General features: G+C 41.7%; 1 protein-coding gene across 2 annotated transcripts; it reads left to right on the top strand.

Moving 5' to 3' along the window:
* Positions 1 to 4,439: 4,439 nt before the first annotated feature.
* LOC146480207 (PC3-like endoprotease variant B) lies at positions 4,440 to 23,817 on the top strand. Of its 2 annotated transcripts, XR_014864755.1 has the most exons (14): positions 4,440 to 5,074; positions 7,594 to 7,698; positions 8,430 to 8,519; positions 9,412 to 9,558; positions 10,012 to 10,085; positions 10,193 to 10,281; positions 11,068 to 11,240; positions 11,555 to 11,776; positions 12,274 to 12,374; positions 13,427 to 13,648; positions 18,373 to 18,757; positions 20,052 to 20,238; positions 21,110 to 22,655; positions 22,740 to 23,817. XR_014864755.1 is itself a non-coding variant. In XM_085109928.1 (13 exons), the coding sequence occupies exons 1-13, from the start codon at positions 4,781 to 4,783 to the stop codon at positions 21,664 to 21,666; spliced, it is 2,646 nt and encodes an 881-aa protein (XP_084966054.1). In that variant the 5' UTR covers positions 4,440 to 4,780; the 3' UTR covers positions 21,667 to 22,729. The 2 variants fall into 2 exon arrangements, 1 of the variants encoding a protein (XP_084966054.1); XM_085109928.1 differs by lacking the exon at positions 22,740 to 23,817 and having other exon boundaries at positions 21,110 to 22,729.
* Positions 23,818 to 23,869: the final 52 nt, after the last annotated feature.

The raw sequence follows: 23,869 nt of genomic DNA, 5'->3' as shown, positions 1-23,869 counted from the left end.
CTCCGCACATGAAAGCAAAAATACTAACAAGCGCTGCCCACCCTGGGTGCCACAGGCTTTCCGCGGTTTCCGACCACACGACTTGGTTGCTGGTGGTGCCGGCCTTCGGTCGATCCCAAGTCCCCCCAACAAGCGAGAAAAAACCTGAAAAACAAAGTTGGACACCTTATGATATTTACAACGGAATAGCAAACGTAACAATGACAACATAGTTAATTGAGGGGCTGGTTATGAAACCTTGCCATATTCAAAGTTGATAACAATGATGCTGCAATTTAGGTTAGAAAAGCCGCGACCGTGCACAATGCTTTGTTTTAACGTTCACACTACAACTGAATATTTTTACAGGAACGTTTTTTTGGCCAGTTGCTCCGACACATTTCAAAATCTATTGTGGTTTGTGCACGGTCAAGGCCAAAAAAAGGTTAACAAAAGCATATAACAAGGAAACTTGTTTGGCTTCATAACCATTCTCCTATATTAACTTTGATGACAACTAACCGTTTTCAAATCAGTGCTTAGATCTACCTAGTGTAGCTCGATGCTTAACCCCCAAACGCTGTTACTTGTCGAAAGGGAGCTCTATTCTCTCAGTGTGTTGCCTAAGAAATGGGCTTCTCAGCAGGACTTTGAAGATTTTGAAGATACCATATTGTATAGACATCATAAGGTGTCCAACCTTGTTTTGAAGTATCCACTCCAAGAGCAACTCAAAAAACCTGCTGCCCTGGAGGAAGCACCTCTTGAGTGCTAGAGCGGTGTTTATTCGACGATGGTTAAAGTAAAAATGATACAGTTGGTGTTAACCAACTGCAAAGGAAGGGGTGATACTGAAATTCCGCCAAAGTGAGTTTGGTGGGCCTATCATTTTGGACGGATTCTCGAACTAGTAATCGGAAGGTCTTAGGTTCGACTCCCGATAATAGCACTCGGATTTCCTTTTTCCTAATACGCCTGTGTCGCTCTCTGAATAATACATTCTCAGAAAGAAAATTATTTCATAAGTTTTTAATAAGTGGTATACGCCCCAAAGTCAAGGGCTTGGGAACGCACTTGTCACAAAGTCGAAAATTTAAAAAAATACCCGCAAGTATAAAATACAGAGTCATCAGGCCTAACATCGATTTCAAGAAAAAGCAATTGGGATCTCCACGCGTTCATAATAAGAGAAATCCTAAGGATGTGTGGAGATGTCAAGTTTACTTGACCGAGAAAGCCCTATAAGACAAGAGGTCTGGAACGAGAGCAAAATACGAAGAGTGGACCTAAGGAGAGACAAGACTTGCTCTCCAATCACTGGTTAAAATTTTCGACACTTTTCTAATTCTATCATATCTGTCATGCATTGAACCTCCTGCAAGGATCTGCAAGCGTCCACCCAAAATGGCAATGGTCGCTTACTACTCATTGATAGAGCTGGCTCTTAAAGGCGTGTTTTAGCACACGCCTTGGCATTGATGGCTGTGACATGCTGATGAGTCCTAATAAGGACAAAACAGATGTCTATAGCTGCCACTCATTCTCAACTCCAGAGCTCTTCCCTTTTGCGCATGACTTGGCGTATGACGTAGTCAAAGCCGAGCGGCTCTGGTTTCGAGAATGGCTGCCACTACCCAGGTGATGTGGTTGTGCGCATGCATAAGGTACTGGCCATACAGCGGACTCAACCGTGGACCTGTGCTGTGTGGAGTCTGTTTTGTAACCATTCTATTCGGAATAGTTGTTACGGAGGGAGACGGAGCTTTCAAAATCGCAGTGGCAGTCTGCTGTACGTAGAGGGAGCCTTGTCTTAGCTGAAACATGTTTAACCTGTTTAACAAGCGGTACGTCACCACAGGAAAACACTGAATGTTTAGGTTAGTTTAGTTTAATGCATTTGCCACCAACAATTATAAACATACAATGTTAATGAGAGATAAAAACAAAATTCAACATATTAACTAATTAAATGAACTTGCTCCTCGGCGCGATGTCCAGCCGTCTGCCCAAACGATCCCCTAAGCCTTTGCTCGTACCAGTCTTCCGTGAGTGGTTCAATGTATGTTACATGGAATAACAGAGAAACATATCTGCATACCAGCGTGTGGTGAGATCCAGTTATGTGCCAAATGGCTGCTTACATCATAAATCATCATCAAAAACCCATTACAACTCTTCGCAGGTGCATAGGGCAGAATACACATTTCTTCCATTTGGCCCGGTTGTTTGCCAGTGATCGAATCCAAGCTTACAGAGCTGTAAAACAATAGAAAATATGAAACAATCAAGCCTAAAAGTGCTCATGTGACCAATGAACTTTTCGAGTGCTGTCATTAGTTTTTTCGTCAGGGCAAACTGTGACACTGATTTGGATATGGCTCATAAAAGGGGCTTCTTTTGTAAAATGTGACAAAAAATAAAGAAAATTATACAAGAACACGTGAGCACTCGTGATAGGAGCACTCGGATATCTTTTTTCCGAGTATGCCTTTGTCACTTTCTAGAATAATACATCATTCTCATTCATATACCACACGTTCGACATTCAAATCCTAGCAGTATGCAGTATGTTTGTCCCATGAACCTAGTTTAATGGCCTTAGCTCCCACGAGTCTCCTGTAGGTCAGTGGTAGAGCATCCGAACTAGTAATCGGAAGGTCTTAGGTTCGACTCCTCATAGGATCACTCGGATTTCTTTTTTCCGAGTATGCCTGTGTCACTTTTTAGAATAATACATCATTCTCTTGAGCATATGGTTATACATTTCCAGTTGAATTCTTTCAATAGGGTTTGCCAACAGCCCTTTTTCGGGGTGGGGTATGCTGGATATGACTTAGTTCCCGCAATGTTATTCTTTTGTTGTTGTTGTTATTGAATGTTTCCAAGCTAAAACTCTAAAAAAATGTTCTTTGTTTGGCTAAATTTGTTGAAAATATGCAGATTGGCCTTCTGACCAGAGTTTCTTGAATTTTTCTCAAATTTCCTCCACCCCTCCCCCCCCCCACACTTCCCAACTTTAGTTTTACACAAAGTTTTCCTTCGAACCTGCCACCCCCACCCTCTAAAATTCATCTTCATCTAAATATCATGCGATGAATACAACAAATGCAATTTTGGGCCGGGGATAATCATCGAGTGGAAAAATAGACCATTTCCGAGTTGCTTTGAGCCTCATTATGAAAGCAAGGCTGAGTGCAAAGTTTTTGTTTTGATAATTAGTTTTCAGTCATATGCAAACGAAATTAATTTTGATATGAAAAGTTTTGCACTTAGCCTCGCTTTCATAGTGAGGTTCACAGCAACTCGGAAATGGCCTATTTACCACCTGAGATTATAACGTTGGAATCTACGGGATGCTTCAAGTAGGTAGTGAACGCCCACCGACTTGCTTGAACTTTTTAATTTTATCTTTGGATACAAAGCACTGCACACACCAGCGTATATTTATATATGTCCAGCCGGTTTTTTAAATAGTGGCCGATGAAAAGTTGAGCACTATGTGAAACGTTACCATACCGAAACAAGGGTCTTTGGCACCTAGAAGATTCAGAATGACAAGCAAGGGAAGAAATTGGAGAAAGAAGGGAGAGAGAAGGGGAAAAGGACAGCAGGACCTTATGTTTTATATTGGTGACTTTGGAGACTTTTCGCCCCGAATGTCAGTAAGACCTTTATTGGATAGACACAAAATTACCGCCAAGGCAGTAGTTTTCATTGCGGCACCTAAATAAAAAGATCGAAATTAAATTATGTGCATTAAAAGTGGTTACAGTTAAAATGTCCTTGAGAAGATTCAGAGTGACGCGAAAGAGAGAAAGAGAGAGAGAGAGAGAGAGAGAGAGAGAGAGAGAGAGAGAGAGAGAGAGAGAGAGAGAGAGAGAGAGAGAGAGAGAGAGAGAGAGAGAGAGAGAGAGAGAGAGAGAGAGAGAGAGAGAGAGAGAGAGAGAGAGAGAGAGAGAGAGAGAGAGAGAGAGAGAGAGAGAGAGAGAGAGAGAGAGAGAGAGAGAGAGAGAGAGAGAGAGAGAGAGAGAGAAGGGAAGAAGACTGCAAGATCATATATTTTTATCTTGGAGACTTTGGAGGTACGATTCAGGGACACCCAACGAGAGTTTTCTCTCAGATTCTTAAAAAACACAATTTTAGGCTATCTGGAGTGCCTTTAAAGCTCTGTAGGTTCATTTCAGGCCGCGCTAAAATATTTTTATCTGTTCGCTCATTGTAGGTGAACTTGAGTATTTTCGAAATTACTAGGGCATCTTTGCCCATTTCCCGAAAACCTTAGGTCTCATTTCCTTTCCGAAAATCTTAGCTGACCTTTCTTCGTTACCCGAAACCAAATTTTTATCAATCCAAAAACACTAGCCTTTAAATTTCCCATATCATGAACGTTCTAGGTGAAAATTCCCCTTTAGAAAATTGAAGGGGATTAAGGGCCTTCGAACAGATACATCACCGAAACGATCCGTTGGATGCATCTGACGATTTGAGCGGGTCCGTTTCCAAAAATTCAGTGAGGTGCAGATGTAGATTTGGACGAAGTGCGCGCTACTTGCATGGAAATCATTTTCAGAATGGTTCATTTCGCGGCTCCTATTTAGCGTGATATACCCATGGGTATTTCCATGCTTCAGTAAGTAAAGGAGCTCTGGTTCATCGAAGCGTTTGCTTCAAGACAACCCACAACCTGCTGTCCACCATGACTTGTTATGTGCATCAGACTGCTTAAGTAGATGGACCATTAATGAATTTATTCAACAAATTTAGCCTCGAATTTTAAACTATTTCGCTAGGAAAGCAAAAAATGAAACCAGTGCGATGGCGTGTTTACATCACATTGTTTTTCCTCGTGTCGGAGACCGCCGTCCTGCTTGGAAAATCTGCCAAGAAATCACGTAAACGACGACAACAGACTCTGAAATCGACGCCGAAGCTTACGCGCAGAGAGTGGGAACAGCTTCACAAGTTTGAAGATGCGCTTAAAAGTGAAAATGGCGAGCTCTTGTTCACAAACTCCTGGGCTGTTAAACTTGATCCCGCGGAAATTAAAGTAGCGGACAGAATTGCTAAGAAACATGGATTTGTAAACTATGGCCAGGTACGTGAGTTTTTGATCTTTATGTTATTCTGCGGGTGTTTCAGGCTTTGAGATTAAACGTCAATAAAGCCGTTCACCCGATGAGCTGTGCTTCGAAAATACAGGTCTCTTTCCGTCGACGCATTCAATCCTTTTGTTGCTGGAAATCCCTAAATGCTGGCCTTGGGAAGGAAGTTAAGTTTCATCGTTTCTCTTTTCGCTAAAAGATTTTTTTTCATTGGATATATCTTCATATAATTGTTACTCAAAATGCGCCATGCCACTAATGATACAACTGGTTGTGATTACCAGCAACCTGTGATTTTAAGGGTTTCTAATTTGTTCAGACTTTTGTTTTCAAATGCGCTTGTCCCCTGCATTCGAAGACTTAAATAAATCATCGCCAAAACGAAGGCTTTTTCGCAATTACTGTAAAATTTTTAATTATATTATATTATTGACTTATTTGTTGATTGTAGGCTTCTTGCCTGCTTGATTATCGATTGTCACCAAACGCAGATTATTTGCGAGATTGTTGTTTTGCAAAACAAATTAAGGGTCACAACAACATAGAAAGATAGTTCTTTTCAGAGAAATCATGACAATTTAAGTCAGCAATGTTCTGCCCAGTTCGATTGCCTTTGTTCTTAGTACCGAAACGTTCTTTCGTTGTAAGGCTTTAGATCCAAAAGGAAGAAACAAAACTTTTGCATGGGACTAGTTATTTTTGTTCATGTTGAGTTTATTGTCAGCATATCCTGTCGGTTAGTTTTCCGTCTCGAGTGACAGTAGGAATCTTCAGATTTGACTACGAGTACGAGATTGAGTACGAGTTCGACTTTTCAAATCTAGTTCGCGTGGTTTAGATAACCGCTTGTCACACCAATCTTGTTTCAGTCTAGGGTCTTTTTATCTGCTTGTAAACAACGGGAAGGAGCGATAGTTCTGGGGATGAGACTGATTTGAAATTTGAAAGTCGTACTCATACTCAATCTCGTTCTCGTACTCTGATCTGAGGTTCCCTATTTACTAAAATCTCGAAATTTCATACAGCTGGGGCCTTCTCAAATATAACTTTGACCGTCATTGACTGCTTACCGATCCAAATTCAGTTGTATCCCGCTCGGGATACAATCAGCAGTTGTTGCCCGCGCGGGATACAATTCAGCAATTATTGCCCTCGCTGGATACAATAAATAAGTGAAGGTTCATGCTGGAGCTTCAGTTTTCAAGAACAAATGTTGCAATCAATTTTACACTCATTGTAAATGACGAAGATCTCTTATAACTTCAACTGGTCGGTTTCAACTAGTTGTGTTTAGGATTCGGCATAACGATATATTTTTCGGACGTATGCGGTTTAGTGCTTTGCTACTGCGCCCATGTTCTGCGCATCTCGGGACGATCCGAGAAACCCTGATTTCTTTAAGACGGCGCCTACTAAATCAAAGGTATTTTTGCGCGTTTTATGGCTATGCTAGAAAACGGAAGATCTCAGCAAGGATTAGTAAAATCCAAAAAGAAAATTGGGAGTTAACCACACAATTTTCAGAGGTAATTAAGCTTCAATTTGAAAACATTGTTATATATTTTAACGGATTTTTAGAATTATTGTTGCTTAATTACCTCTGAAAAATGCATGGCTAGCCCCAATTTTCTTTTTGGATTTCAAAATATCCTGCTAAGATCTGCTTTTTCCGCATAGCTATAAAGTGCGAAAAATACTGTATCAGTAGGCACTATTCTTAAGTTGCCGTTTGTTTCTATCCCTTCTGTTAAAGGTTTCCTGGGAACGCGCAGTTGCTCTTTAAAGAGTACGAATGCGGTACTACGAAAAACACCTTTGGTCTCACATCAGAACGGAACAGACAAAACTTCTCTCCATGCCTGTCTTTTTAATCTCGTGCTGCTCATCCTCCCACCCCCTCAACCCCCTAATACTTTTTCCTAAAGAAGATGCATTTGGTTCTACAGTACTTGAATATCCCCATTGCCGCGAATTAGATACCTTCATTCCCACGACCAGCTCCCAGCTGAGCTACGCTCGTAGCTCAGTTGATTAGAGCGCCTGTGATCAATTCTAGAGGTCGCGGGTTCAAATCCCGCCGAGGAGGTCAAAGAGTTTTCGTTGACCTCGGTAATCCACATTTCCTTCACAGGGCTAGCAAGCCCTGTAAAGAAATAATAATTTCACTCCATTTCTACCGCATTACATTGGTGCTACGCGGCTCACACAGTTGGCATTAAAGCATTAATCTGGTAACTTGTCTTCTTAGCAGAAGATACACTTTCACCCAGCCGTTACAAGAAGTCCATTTCGTAGAATCTGCTGAGATATTCAAGTCGGGACTGATTCTACTCACATCCAGTTCGACTCAGATTCACATTCTACTTACATCCGATTCTACTCAGCTCCGATTCATCCCTCTTTTCCTGTGCAAATGGCTCTGAAATCTCGAGAAGTGGAAAGGCGGCATCTTGTCAAGTTTGTAGCATAGTATATTTAACATACATTGACTATAGCTGTGTTTATGTTTCAGGTTGGATCACTTAAAGGTTATTATCATTTTAAACATGAAGACAAAGGCCTGCGACACAAGAGGCACATACACGAAAAGACCAAACTATTATTATCTGAAGATGAAGTAAGATTGGACATCTTTTTTTATTTGTGATGATCTTTATTTTCCCATCATTTTCCAAGAAAAGTATCTGCGGTGGTACGAGGTTGTAACATTGTAAGATTTACATTGATCAGCACCAAATTTCTCACAACCATATCACCAGTGGATGAAACATACAGATAATGAGAATAAAGAAAACGATCAGCAATATAAAATGCGTTTATAAATAACAACACACGGTTTTAAGTTTGAAATACATGTTTCGGATGAGTTACATCCATCTTCAGTTTCGAATGCAAATAGAACCGCTAGTTGGTGTAATATAAATACAACGCAACTGCGAAATGACCTATTGGATATGGGATGATTATTACCAACTCGGCGCTATACCCGTCGTTGGCTGTCATCTCACATCCATCGCACACTCGAGGTATAATTGTTGAATATAGCAGAAAATTTGAGCGCAAAACGTTGGTAACAAATTCTTCACTCTTTCAAGAGAAAATGTTTCCTTGGTAAGTTAAAATAATTGCTAAAGTAGTTGTATATGTATTAAAATAAATATTCTGGTGTTTGGTTGCGTATATGAACCCGTACCCGACTCGATTGATGGTTGTCACATGGAGAGAAAGCACACAATAATATGATGTTGCACGGCGTATCAATATGTATGCACACCTTAAACTGTATATTGTCAGTTCTCCATTGAGTACAAGGAAAGTGAGTGATATTGTCTCTTTTGTTTCCTGTAGGTAGTGTGGGCAGAACACCAGCACGTTTTAGAAAGAGCAAGAAAGGATGGTATCCCTACTGACCCGAAATTCAGAGACCAGTGGTATCTCGTAAGTAGTATCAAATCCCGCTACTTAGTAACTTTAAATGACGCTCTGAAGAAAATTCATGCTTCTTTTTTCACCTCGTCGACCAATGGGAGGTAAAACTTATTATAAGCCAGTCGTAAGCTGATCGCACTCGTTTTCAAGCTCTAAATTTAATAAAACTTAATTTAATTTAATGAGCTTTAATAAAGCTTTTTGCTTTTAGTCTTTATTGGTCCATTGTGCTTTACGTCTTTGCACGTGATTAGGCGGAATCGCTACAAGAGTTTGTTTCTACGATATGTATTTGAAAACTGCTGCAATGTTTTACTTACAATGTTCATAAAAGAAGCATCAGAAATTATGAGGAAGAGATGACATCTATTTTATGTCAAGTCCATTGTAGTTCAGGCAACACCCCACCGGATCCAGAGGCAAGCATTATTCTTTCCTTATCCATTCAAGTTCCAGCTCGCGCTGATCGACTAATTTTTAACGCAAGCCTTGCTTTTTACGCTCCCTTTAAACTCTAAACATCTTCTGGCCTTAACTGAAGTGAAAAAAAAAATGTTTCTTCACCTCCACTTCCGCCGTCTGGCCATCTATATGGACCACTCTCTTGCAAGTAGATTCAAGTAGATTACCATACTTTCAGCTACCGAGGCGTTGACGGCTTTCTCCTTACCTTTACTGAAGACTTAGTTCTTTACTGATATATCCACTGGTTTAAAATCAAATTTTCCAGATCGGAGCCAAATTTAGTCCAACCAATTTTGACCTAACCTTTGATCACTAATTATATATTAAGCTCTTTATAAAACTAGTATGTTGCCATGCAGAACTCTTGGTCTCACTAGATAGTGTCTCGTCAGCGCGTTGAAAAATGAAAATGGCTTCGGTATGTTCTCGTTCACAGTTAAATCAAGGCCAGTCCACTGGGCCAGCGGGTGTAGACGTCGATGTCATGCCAGTATGGCGGCAAGGAATCACGGGAAGAGGTGTGGTCGTTAGCATTCTTGATGACGGAGTAGACCACACACATCCTGACCTCAGGGATAACTTTGTAAGTGAAGCAATAGATGCATGTCACTGCTTACACGGGTTGATATCCTGACAGGAAAAGGTCTAGATCAACCATTTGGACTTTCTGTTAGAAAAATGAACTTCATTTTTCTCAGCCGATATGTCTTGTTATGACGTTTCAATCGTAGCTTTTTTCATGCATCCGCAGAAAGTCAAGAAACACGCGATTAAAGAACCAGCCTCTCATGGAACACCAAATTTCGGACCAACTATTCCAGTCAAAAAGAACCTTAATGTATTTCTGTATTTAGTTCAAAACCAGCCTATAAAGCCCTGTGATTATATCAGTGGGAAAGGTAGAAGAGTTGGCAGACAATCATGCAGTTTTTGCTTTTTTATCAATCCACCTCGCAGCCATAAACTTAGTCCTAATAAACCACTTGTGTGGCAGTCCATCCTTGGGTTATATTAAAGAGACGTCTTCTTTGTTTAGGATCAAAAAGCGAGCTATGATTTCAATGATATGGATGCTGATCCAAAGCCAAGAGACAGTGATCCCGACAACTGGTTTGTATCTAATCAATTGTCCTCTTCATGTAGTGTGTTCGTATTATGTTCTCTATTTGTTTTGGTTCATGTTGTTTTACGATTGTTCATGTAATGTTCTCTTCTAGTCATGGTACACGATGTGCTGGAGAAGTGGCAGCGGTCGCTAACAATAGTGTATGCGGAGTAGGCGTGGCTTATGACGCCAATATTGGAGGTAAATCTTAGTTCTCAGCATCATCTTGTCATGTGGTCAGCTATTAGACCATGATTGAAAGATTTCTGATCAGAAACGACCGACACGGTGAAAATTCCCCTTCACGAACAAATAAACAGCAAACAAAAGGCTAACAAACAAACAGACCAACAGATAAACGGCAAGTAACCGAGCACATATAAAGCAAACAAAAGAAGTACCAAACAACCACGCTAGTATTGAAAAGAGACCTTATCCGGTGCAGCTAGATTTGAAAAAAATATATGGACATTTACCCTTGCAAAGCAAGGCCGTTATAATATAATTAAGATAATAACTTAACGGAGAAGTCATATTTGCTGTTGTTACGTTTACTCGCATTAAAAAAGAACAGCCGAACGTTCACGAAGGACAGCGGCCGTAGACTAAAATCTCTCATAAGAGGATATTCAGTCGTCGTCTCAACCAGAAACAAGTACCATGGGCGGGTTGTGCAAACGATTTTCAGACGGGGTTTAACCACGGTCTAAGCTTATTTCAATCTGGCCAATCAGAATAGGTAGACGTGTTCTCTTGTAAACCCTGTCAAAATGCATGTTGCAGTGGCTACAATAGACACACAATTATCTACTTAAAATGAACCATTTATGAAGAGATACATGATTCTTCCAGTTGACTTCAACCTCGCGACTTTACGCGAGCAGTCCTTCAGGATATCCAGTCATAGCAAGTTCGACTGTGCCCTGCTGAAGCAAAAATTAAGAAATAAAATGCACAGAAATTAATTTTTCTATGCCAATGTTTTAGGTGTAAGAATGTTAGACGGTCAGGCGACCGATGTGCTGGAAGGCAGCTCGCTGAGTTTTCAATCCGAGTACATTGACATCTACAGCAACTGTTGGGGTCCAAAGGATGATGGCAAAACATTCGGTAAACCGGGAAAGCTTGCTCAAGAAGCGCTTATGCAGGGAGCTTTGAAGGTAAACTGATCTAACATTCATAAGTCTTACCCAGTTTAGTTAACTGACACAAGTTTTGAAAGTTACATAAATTTGCTTTTATTACACCATTGAAGAAAACACATCATTTTTTGACGACTTGTTGTAGTCAGTCGTAATCGGACATCAATCGTCCATATATTTCCCTTATCGACTTTGTGTACAGACTGTGCACGACCCGAGTAAGGGACCGTATACCGGTAATCTAATGCAGTGTTTGCAGTTTATCGTGAACAGGGACTGATTAGCGACTAGCTGTGACTTCTTCTCAAAGATGAATTACTTTCCAATTGTAGGGCCGCGGTGGTAAGGGTAACATCTATGTATGGGCAACTGGTAATGGAGGTCTGACAGATGACGACTGTAACTGTGATGGCTACACGACCAGTATATACACCATATCAGTTGGATGTATTGGTGATCATGGATTATCGGCTTACTACACCGAGTTGTGCTCGTCTACGTTAGCCGTAACTTTCAATGGAGGATCACACAGGGAGAAGGAAGAAAACAAAATGGTATGGCTAAGCGATGAAATTCTTAACCCTTTAAGCCCACAGTGATCAGCATCAAATTTCAAAGCTAACTAATCCTAGTTCCTTTGCACTTGCAGAGTACTCGTTAACAAAACTGGACTGTTATCCATTCACACAAATATGTTTAATGGCTGTTGAAAGTGACACTAAAAATTGGTGAAACTGCCTCTTAAACATCCATAGGAATTTGCATTACTTGAGTTGAAAACTTAATATTAGAAGGCAAGAATTTATAAATGAGCATTGTCGTTTATTTGACTGAAGGAGAGTGACTCCATGGGGCTCTAAATCCTATTGAGATCATGGGAAACCGAATTAGTGATGATGGTTTGATTTGGTGTCATGCTATAGTAGTCAAGGTCCCAAAAATGTTAGTTGGGGGAGGGCTCTCAGAAATGATTTTGAAGCCCTTGAATAATTTCTTAGGTTATACAAGAAAGCAACAGTCCTTCCAGGGTAACCTGTTTATCTTGTTTTAGGTCACTACGGACCTACATCACAAGTGCACAGAAGAGTTCAAAGGCACGTCGTCTGCTGCACCACTGGCTGCAGGAATGTTTGCTCTTGTTATACAGGCAAAGTGAGTACATGTTTCGCTTTTGTTTTTCAAGCGATTTAGGTACAAAAAAGAATAAAACCACTTTTTACAGCTTCTTTTCGTTGCTTGTTAAATTAATTTTTGTCGCTCTTAATCAGCTACGTTACTATGAAGACAATCCGAGTTGACATTTCAGCTGTGTATCTTTATGGACTCTGTCTATTATGTTGCGTAGACTTTGATGATTTTTCAACTATTAATTTAACGTTCAGAGAGCGTTAAGGAAAACACCGGTCAATCAGACCAAGTTTAGGTAAGACCAAGAAATAAAACGAGAGAGCCAAGTACAATTATTCTATTTCCTTTGAAAACTCAGGCTTTAAAAATAAGTGATAGTAAATGTGTATCGGTAAAAAAAAACCTTGAGTAGCTAGTGCACCATGCAATCCGATTGCCGACAATTTCACAGGGGATACTCCCTTATACTGTACCTACATAGTTATAAACCACCTTGAAAAGTATGGTTTTTGGTATCGATTTTAACCATTTTGTTTTGAAATTCTGAAAACGGGTATAGACTTTGGAAGCCAGGTCTGAAGAGGGCAATCGGAAAATTGTGTATTTCGGCCTGAAATAGGGTCAGGGTTTGAAGAAGCTGGCGGCATTTCAACACAAAAACGTCCGAGAAGAAGCCCCCCCCCCCCCCCACCCCCTCCCCTGGGTGTAAAATTGCCATTCCCTTTGGTGAGTATGATATCACACCGAAATTTAGATCCGACGAGCCGTCTTATGATGGCCTAGTATTGACTTCAATAGACCTTCATTACACATGTTGAGTCTCAGGAGAATAAAAGTTTTGCTTTTACACGGCAATCCTCGCACTGAATTCGTGTCTGGCCGAGGCTTGTCGTGTGAAAACAAAACTTTTTATTCCCCCGAGAATCAGCATGGCTGCCGAGTGATATAAGGGTCTCTTTAATCTGAAATTACTTCTCACTCAGAGTCTGTTTAAATAATTTGCCATTATGTATTAACAATTACTGAGCAGTGTACTTTAACTCATCCACCGGTCTCATTAATTGTTGTTTTTCTAGCCCCAATCTTTCTTGGCGAGATGTCCAGCATCTTGTAGTGGAAACTGCCCAGGTTACGAGTCCAGTCGATGAAGGCTGGATGAAGAATGGAGCTGGTTATCATTTTAATCATAAGTTTGGCTTTGGGAGGTTAGATGCCACGGCAATGGTCAAACGAGCGAAAACTTGGAAGAGTGTGGCACCACAAAGAACCTGCCACGGACCCTCAAGTCAAACGCAACAGTGAGTCACGGTATCTGTTTTGTTTTCAACTGTAGCTCCGTCAGCAGAAAAACAGACAGAGAAAACAGAGAGATCTCAAAAATAGTCAACGCCGGAAGGGAATTCAAGAGAAAATATCGAGAACGTTATACCTGCCAGCTTACCCTAAGGGCTTATTTTCCCGTTTCGGTATGGTTCGGTTATTAATGAGAAATAAGTGCAAAGTCAAGGGCACATTAACGACAAGAAAATATCGGACCTGTTTAATGATAAACTATGAATTTGGCGTTTGATAGTTTTGCTAAAAAATGTGTCTGTTTTGGCTCATCAGGTTGACCAAAAAACTCTTAGCTATAGTCTTTACGTTGTTGCTGTTACATACTAAATGCTGGCATACATTACTTATGTGGCATACATCACTTATTTGGCATACTTTTTTGGATTGTTAGTGCGGTAACCACGACCTCTATAAAGTAATTAGGGAACTTCAGATCAGAGTACGAGAACGAGATTGAGTGCGAGTACGTACGACTTTTAAATTTCGTATCAGTCGCATCCCCAGAATTCTCGTTCCTTCCCGTTGTTTACCAGCAGATAACACGACCCTAGAAACAAGATTGGTGGGAGAAGCGATTATTTAAACCACGCAAACTAGATTTGAAAAGTCGTACTCGTGCTCAATCTCGAACTGGTAGTCAAATCTGAAGGTCCCTAATAAGTGGCAAAGGACTGCTTACTGCAAGAGTGACCTTGTCGACCGCCTGTCTTCGGACCAACACCGAGTCTCCCATCTGTATTTCAGGGGTTTTGACATACCTCTTGTTGTCTGCATAACCTTTCATTTGCATCTTCTTCCCAAGATCTCTCTTGCACAGCTCTTCAAAATTATGTGCACGGGGAGTAACTCCAATGGGAAGCCTGGTGCGGAACTTGCGGCTAGGGTACATCAGGTCTGCTGGAGCGATCTTGGTGGTGCAATGCGGCGTTGCCATATAGGCGCGGAGGAATCCGCTTGAAATCCCATCAGTTGGCTAATTTGATAAAGCTTCTTCAGTATCCTCATGAATTGCTCGGCCTCCCCGTTAGGTTGCGGGTTCAGGGGTGTTTTCCGCTCATGACAAAACCCCAAATACTTGCTAAAGTCACTGAAGTCTTTCCCATTGCACGGGAGTCCGTTGTCGCTGCTTACCGACACGAATATGCCAAGCGAGGCGAAGGTTTTGTCCAGCTTGGGTATCATCCCTCTGGCACTGGTTGAGGTAACGAACTCTAATTCTGCCCATCTGGACTGCTTGCAAAAGGTGACCAGCAGGTACTCTCTGCGAGCTTGACCACCTTATCACGCAGGGACTTGGGAACTACTATTCGTGCTCCTCGAACTAGTAGTCCTCCTACGACAGCCACCCCAGTGAAGATGAGGTCATACTGCGGCCCGAGCGTGCCCTTCTCCCGGGCTGTAAAGTATCCTCCAGCTATAGCTTCCTTCAGGCTCGAAAGTTCCGTGTCTGCAAGTGTTTCCTCTAGCAACTCCTGCCAGGTAACTGCTTCCGGCACGGACGAATTCACAATTGCCATGATATCTTTCTCGAATTCGTCCTCGGTCTCTCTCAGCTCGAACTCAGCTTACTTACTGCTGGGATGACCCTGCTGCACAGCCAACGGCTCTGGAAGTGGAGAGTTGTAGTCTGCTTCATTGTTCTCAGACTCCGCCTTCTTTCCTGGTACATAGTTTACGCGATAATTGAAGCCTTGAAGGCGAACCCGCATCCTCTCCATGCGGAGTGGCGCTGTTGTTCTGTAGCCTGACAGTAATGGCACCTGCGGTTTGCGATCGGTATCTACCTCAAATACATCTCCCAGGCCGTAAAGGAATATCTGATTAGCAAAGATGCCCCACTCGACTGCTTTGGCGTCAATCTCTATCTGTAAGTACCTACTTTCAGTGTCTGTGAATGCTCTTGAACGATACGTGACTGGTCTCCATCGCTTGGCCAGAGAATTATACTGCTTCATGGTGGCTGCCACCTGGCCCGGCATCCGTCTTCTGTGAGCATTGCTTTGACCTGTTCAAATGACTTTTGACACTCTGGTGTCCACTGGGACTTAACGTCATCCTTAATCAGATTTCGCAGTGGAGCAGTCAGCTTCCATAAAATCTGCGTCAGCTCCCGCGAAGAACAGGAAGGAGCGGACCTCGACTGCTGGCTGAGGGGGTCCTGCTGCTTTCAGAGCTGCCACCTGCTTGGGTCCGGCGAAATGCCTTCACAAGAGAACACCTTTCCAAAGAACTTAACAGCTCGGAGATTGAGCCTGCTCTTTTACAAATCGAGTGTGAGCTCATGCTCGCGCCACAACTGCAGTTCGTGCCTAAGGGCTTCGTCATGTTCTTCCGGTGTTGCGCCAAAGGCTAGGATGTTATCATAAATGCTGACGGCGTTCGACTCTTGCACTACCACCTTGTGAACCTCTTCATCTCGGCTTCGCTGTTGACTTCGAAGTGCAGTCTCTCGAAGCGTTTTAGCCCCCTGTGTGTGTAGAAAGTGGTGACCTTCGCGCTTTCCTTGGCCACCTCCAACTGCATGTACCCGTCGTTCATGTCCAAGTGGGAGAAATACTTGTTACCATTGAGTTTGGTCTCCAGTTGCCTGGTTCTCTTGATGTACTTGTTGGCGTCCGTCATGTCCAGGCTTGCCCTAATGTTTTCTCCGTGTTTCTTTGGGGTGAGGACGACATTGCTGCACCAGTCAGTTTGTTAATCTCCTAGATCTTCAATGATGTCCATTTCCTCCCATTTGTTGAGAATCTGATCAAACTTGTCTTTGAGCGGTAGGGATATTCTCCTCTGTTTCTGTACAGCGTCTTTTGCGTCTGGGTCCACTTCTAACTTTACCTTGACTCCTTTTAACTTTCCTAAGCCGGAAAACACATCCTTGTACTCCTCATTGAGGTCGACGATGGGTTGTCTACTCTCTCCCATGACAGGTAGTGGCGTGCTTGACTTCAGGTCCAGGTGGTATTCTTCAAGGCCCATACGTTCGGCTGCCTGACGGCTTAGCAATACAGTGTCCCCTTTGACAACGTACACAGGCTCTGCAATCTCCTTAATTCTCTCCCCGAGTAAGTGTTGCTGCAAATGTTCCAAGCAGGGGTAGCGCTGGCCCCTTTTCTTTTCCGGAGTAACTCCTAATCGCTACGCTAGTGGGCTGCAGGGTACATTTGGCTTGGAGCTTCCCATAGTACTTTTCTGTAACTACAGTGACATCAGCCTGCGTATCCAAGTGTGGGTTGATGGGAATGCCATTGATGTTAAGAGCTACCGTTTGGTTCTGCGATTTTCCTTCCTTCAACTGGTACAGATACACCTCCTCTAGTGATTCCTCTTCCGGAGACACATAGTACGCATTCGTCTCTTGCTCAAGCTGAGTTGGCTTACTTGTCCTTGCGTTCATTGCTTGCCTTGTTACGCATGCCGGCAAAGTGGTTCAAATTTCCACACTCAAGGCATCTCCTTCCAGTGACTGAGCAGGCATTCCTGTTGACGTGCGTCTCATTACCGCACTTGGTGCAGCCGGTCCTGGCCTTAGACTGCGAGCGGCCAGCGGTTTGGCCTGGGCCCTTACTTCTCATACTGTATTGGCCTGATCTACTAACTCGCTTCACCTCTGGATCATCCTTACCCTGGATATAGACCGTATCACCGCCTTTCATCGTTTGACTGCCTTTGCTAGCTACCTCAAAGACTTGGCTGTTTCTCTTACCAATTTAAGGTCTCCGTTCTTCCTAATAATTTCGCTTCGAATCTCGTTGTTGCCGGTTTTGACTACTGTCAACATGATGATAGCATTGTCTAGTGTAATAGGGAAGACACAATCAACCTCCTGCTCCCTCGTTTAGTCTCGAAATCAGCGAAGTATATGTCGGGTGTCCATTCGGTGATGAGCGACTTGTAACCCGTAGGCTGTTCCGGCAGTGTTTGGATTAACTTTTGTAACTCCTCTCAACAGTAGGTCGAACTTGTCGTCGTTTGTGACTGCTATCCATCGAGTGGCTCGCTCGAAACGATCTTTCCATAAGTTCCACGCCTTTTCTCGTTTCCCCAAACTCAAGGCTCCGACGCTTGATCGTACGTTGGCAAGAATTCCTGAATTTCCTTTCTGGCCCGCAGAGTCCCAGCATTCAATAGGCCTAGTGCCCAGTCCTAACAGTACGATACTACATTTTACAATCCTTCTGTTTTCTGCAATTCAGGTTCATTTAAAGGGGCACTGTCACGAAGAGTTTGCTAAATGTTGGTCAAGAGTGCTCAAACATTTGACTAAGAACCTCTTCTCTAGCATGAAATTGCTCTTAGAGAAGGCCTATGAAAGAGATATGAAACGATTTAAAATCCCTTTTTGGCCTTTTTTCCAAAATACATAAGAGGAACTTGAAAAAGTTGGCCAATTTTTTCAAGTTGCAATCCATTTCTATCCTAGCCATCCACAGCCAAAGATGAATGATACTAGTTTCTGTGCACTAATAGGGTTATTGTTGACATAAATGAACCATTATTTTGACATTTTCATCTTCACAAATGTGTTTTTTGGGTATTCAAAGTGACACTAAAAGTAAGTGATACTGCCCTTTTAAGTCCATTTGCATTTGAGATACCTTAATTCATACAAGCGTATAACGTTGTTTCGAGAAAGGTGTCCTCTTGTGAAAGATTAATTTGAGATTGATTTGAAAATGATTCTGTTTTACAGGGAGATCCCCGCTGGCGGAACCCTGTCAATCACCATCGATACCATTGCATGCGATGGAACTGATAAGGAAATCACCAAGCTGGAACACGTGACCCTAACCGTCAGCTTTCAGCACCGGCGACGTGGTGACGTCAGCATTGACCTGTTCACGCCGAGCGGGACTAGGAACGAAATGCTTTCTACTCGGCGCTATGATGATTCAAAAAATGGTCTTCACGATTGGACATTTATGACCGTCCACAACTGGGGAGAGAATCCCAAGGGAGTGTGGGTGATGAATGTTACTGATAACATCGCTACGTTGAATAAGGGTGTTGACGTGAATGGATATCTGCAACACGATACCAGTAAACAGGAGGCGGACGTGGAAGACCTAGAAGAAGAGGTGAATTTGGCTTTTAGAGTGGTTTTCAATACAGTTTCGTAAATCAAATATCTAAGTTATTCTGGCAAACAGGAGAGGCGCAAATAGCGCAATGAACCAGACAGAACTCGGATCAAATTTATGCAACCGGCGTAAAGCGTGGGAAAACGCGTGCGAACCAGCTACAATTCGTTTTGGTTTTACTTCTCATTGCATGGCTGAGAAAAAAGCGCGAGTTTGGGTAACCATTGACGGAATGTAGTTAACACAGCAAGCGCACACTTAATTGATAACCGCTCGTCAAAATGATTTAACTTAAATTGATAAAAAATAGCATCCACAACCCATCGGCATATTTGTTGTATAAAAGAATCTCAAAACGAAATAAGCCCATCAGACTGCGAGATTGCCTAGCAGTCGGTTGCAGGGTTATACTGGAAATTGTTATTAACCTAGTGTGTGATCCGTATGGGAAAATATGGTCTGAGTTATTTTCTTTGATCACATTTGAACTGAAATGAATTTGCGGACGTTAATGACATCTACATTTATCATTTCAGTTGAAATGGCGCCATTAAACAATTGACCGAACGCTAACGTGTGCGAGGAATATAAACGGCCCAGAATTAAAAATGTTTCCCACTCAAGTAACCAATTATATTGCACGATTCAGCAAATCGCGCAGCAGGAAAATATTGAGTATCGTATGACCTTGGAATGTCAGATTATAAATCTAGCATATCTATGTTACGAAGAAAAGCGAAAAATATCTTCGTCTTCCTACCATATAGTGTTTGTACTTGGATATGATTAACAACCTCCACCAGCAACCCTTTATCCATCAGCTCATGTGTGCTCATTTGTAGTCATCGTAAAGAAACAGATTTATGGCCTGTTGGTTGTTTGATACGATACTTTCCTTGTGAGTGCCGTTTTTAGAAAAACGGACCGAATGTGAATGATGTATATCTAGATATCTTGTGCAAAACTCTCTTTCGGAAGAAGCGTACAAGGTGTTTGATGTCTGGGATGAGAAAGGTAGAGAGGAGGGTGGGATATCTTATTCGCATTCTGCTCCACATTTTACATTAGTAAAATTCGGTGAAAAACGAGGCCGAAAAGATTACGGAAACGCTCCATCTGTTGGAATTGAATAGAAAGTTGTAAAGGCTAAGTCATCGACTTGGGACAAATTTGATACTATGTCTGGGGCAACAATTCTAAAACTGCCCAACATCTCCCCCATTAAGAGTCAACCATCATGTACATTTTTATCTCACTTGTCACTAACTTTCAACTTCTCGCTAAATTAAAGGTTATTGATGATGAAAAGAAAACTCAAGAATTAGAATCCAAAAAGGCTGGAAAGAATGGAGACTTCAATGGGGCTTCATGGGATGCGCCCTACCCGGAGGGGGTGAAGAAACACAAGATTCACACACCGGCCGAGCTTCCAGAGAACAAGGTAAACAGCGGCGAGGACGAAGAAGAGAAAAACAATGGTGAGTTTAGATAGTTATGAGAAACTACATGACGGTTTATAGTTCAAACACGTTGACAGTATGGTGATATTCCATTCACCAAGACAGTTGTGTAGTTCTGTATCAAGTCTGTATGGTCATTCTATTTTGTCCTTGAAGTCGCATAGAAGAGCCAATTCATTTTTGGAATGCTAATAAACCTTTATTATTATTATTATTATTATTATTATTATTATTATTATTGTTATTATTATTATTATTATTATTATTATTATTATTATTATTATTATTAGAACCAGGGACATGGTTTACTGTAAGGCGCAACAAGATGGCGGCAATTCGATCGAAGCATATAATATCAGCAATAGGGACCTGAAAACAGTCTAGCTTTCATTTCAAGAGTCACACTTCAGGACATTTTCTTCACCCAACTTGTGTTGTGGAACTCCGTTTTTAACCGCCAACGACGTTCCGCCGGCCATCAAATTTTGGTCGTATTTTCTGAGTTGTGTCATATCACGATAGTACACAAAAGGAAGGAGAAGAAAGGAGGAAAACCAAACAACAAAATATCTTTAGAACTAATGTGTTTGCTTTCAAAGTTTAAGCTATTTTGCATTTCAAATTTTGTATAAACTGAGTAATTTTGTAATGAATTGACACGTTGAGACTCCAAATGGCGGAATTAAGTCGTATTAACGAAGTGGTTGGATTAAAGGGTGGTCCTATGGCGCGATCTCCTGTAATCACATTTTGTTGTTCCCGACTTGACTCTTTGGTGTAAGGATTAACGCCCAGTTTCATCTTGTTGTGTGTTGACTGGCCACAACCTTCAAAATATACAGTAAACGTTAAAATATCGCCCCTAAGTGGCTGACTTTTTGTCTCAAAGTAACAGGCAATTCAGAAGCCGAGGAATGGGGAGACTATGACCCAGGAACGTTCGACACCTTTCTCCCAGAAGAATTTCAAGATGGAGTAGGAATGAGCCAAAATCCTGGAGCTTTCTACACCTCCTACGAAACGCCGGACGTGACTCCGGAAAACAATAACTACCAAATAACAGCCGCTGCTAAAAAGACGCTTCAAGACGACGACGAAACTGGTGACGATGAAAGTGACAAGGTTTACGGGTATGATCGGTACATTTACACGAACGAACCTAGCAAGATATCCCAGAGCAAACGAACGGATACAGATTATCAAGGGCAGAGAGTGCAGGTCACAACGGAAGAGACTGGCTCTCAGCGAGTGCAGGTCAATAATGGCTTTCAAGAAGAGTTTGTTCCCGGGTTAAATCCCGAATCAGGGAGGATTAGCTCGGGCGTGTTTCTAGAATGGAAATTGACTTTTTACGGGACTGGTCCCGATGATAGCGTGTCAGGTTACGGCGATGATGACGATGACAATGATGCCACGCGCGCGTCTGACATAGATTTAGATTTATAGTGCGTAGCAAACGTTCGCCTTTTTTATGTTTATGAATGTTAATTAACCAATTCGCTCACAAGCCGTACGCAAGTGTAAAGGTGGCGGAAGGCAATCGGTAACATAAAAAGCATTTCAGTTACATCTTACTAGCTATGTTTATATAATCGATGCTTAGACTCAAAAGCTAGCGCCACTTTTTAAACCAAAACAAACCGCGCCACAGGAAGGGACTTATTGGCAATTGTAATTGAATACTTCTGAACTTAGGGGTTTATTGCTGGTACAAAATCAACAGTTACAACCACTCTTATATTTTCAAAAACAGCATCACGGGAAAGGACGTCTGCTTAGTATAGTGATATGTGAAAACTGAATTACAGCCAGCCATACTTTAGGATTTTCTGGAAAAAAAAAGTTATACAAAACTTGAAAAATAACACCTCGGAAACGTACTTCTCACTCGATATATGTATATGGTCACAATTAATTAAATATTTCTTCCAACGACTCAAGAATTAGAACCACAACTCGCCAAAGAAATTATTTGTAAAGGTGAGTAACAACTCTGGATAGCAACTTTTGGAAAAAAAGCAGTTTAATAAAGTTTCCTAAACCGAAAAAAGTAACGGTACCCTGGCAAATCAGAACCGACCCAAACGACACCATGAACAAGGCTGAACGTAAAGAGAATACACGTGAGAGGGACAGCATTTGTGAAAGAAAACGAGTTGTGTGCATATTTCAGTTCTTAGGTCTGCTAAATACTTGTTATAGGTAGTGCACTTCCTCATATTTTCTTGATTGTTATGCTTAGTGGAATAACCATTGTTTTCGTTGAATGCGGTGATCTTGAATGATGTTTGACTTAAGACGTAAACATTCCTTCGTGCATGCCTGCTTAGGTTTCTGCGGATGAAAGGTTCTTTTTAAGCATTCAAGACTGTAAGGTGACTATATTCACATATGAAACTTAGGTCTGGCTCAGATGTGCCAAAAGCAACAGCATGGTACGGCAGTGGTTTGTCAGCGGTACGGCGACTGAATCAATTCTGTGAGGCAGATTTGAATGAAGCAGCGCGAAAACTTTTAAGGTACTGCAGAAGTTGTTTCATATGCCTTTCATGGCTCGAACCTAATGCAGTAAATACACTTTTGTATTTTTTTGACACATAGTAAGACTCTGGTTCAGTGACCAGTCAAGCATGAAAGTTGGGCGCGCTTGCAAGAGGCGGGACGAGTTCGGTTTGACATAAAGTGCGACGTTGGAATCAGCTTTTGTCCCAGAATAGCACCAAAGTCGAAGCTGGTCGAGTAACGTGCGCGGTCTGAATCAGCTTCTTGCTTTTACTGCGCTGTCAATAATAAGTGGACTCTGCAGTTCAAGATTCAACTAACCGTTACGTTTTTACTGCCGTCAATCTTTGAGAGGACTTCTAAGAAAACAAAATGTTTGGCTCAATGGGGTGGAAAGTTCATGTTCGTGCGCTGTGATTGGCAGATTTCGATCCTCTTTATCAGTTTCTGTATTTTTTGCGGTCAGCCGGTTGTCGCCGTAATTATGATCGACAGCAGTAAAACAAGGAAGCAAATTGTTAGTTGGGATTGAAGTTTAGAGTCCGTATGTTATTGAAAGGCGCAGTAAGTCGAACTGAATTAAACTAGGTACGGCGCTTGCCATATACGGCCTCTTTAATGGAAACGTTCGTCAGTGATTTTTAGTTGGTAAACCCGTCCTTTCGCTGCTCAAGTTTAATATTTTTGAAAAAAAGCAAAATCGACTTTGTTAAATGTTAAAGGATCGTTCATTTGAGTGGTCATCGATTTGAGTTTCTGGCGTGGACGTGAGAATTTTAACTTCAGCTGAAGATTCATTTTTTGTCAGGACACGTTGACTCCTTTCGCTTTCTGGGGAAGTGTCACTGGTGATTTCGAATTTTCATTAATTTCATTTCAGGGTTTTCTATCTTAAACAGGGTATTTGATTTTGTTATGTTTTGTCTTAAAGGGGGTATCTTTTTCAAATTGGATTCAATTAATAATTGAGAATGTCTTAATAGGGTACTAAAGTGTGACATAACAAATACTTGAATTTTTTAAATTATACAGTTTCCTAAGATTCTCGGAAAGAATACAATGAGAAATTACTACTTGCCAAAAATCAACAGCTTATTCACCCTTATTTCAATTTGGGGAGGGGGGGGGGGGATGGGAGGGGGGCAGA

The sequence above is a fragment of the Pavona decussata genome, unplaced genomic scaffold (assembly GCF_977016875.1).
Source record: "Pavona decussata unplaced genomic scaffold, jaPavDecu1.1 SCAFFOLD_54, whole genome shotgun sequence".
NCBI lineage: Eukaryota > Metazoa > Cnidaria > Anthozoa > Scleractinia > Agariciidae > Pavona > Pavona decussata.
The sequence above is the reverse complement of the archived record's forward strand: the minus strand, read 5'-3'. Positions and strand labels throughout refer to the sequence as shown.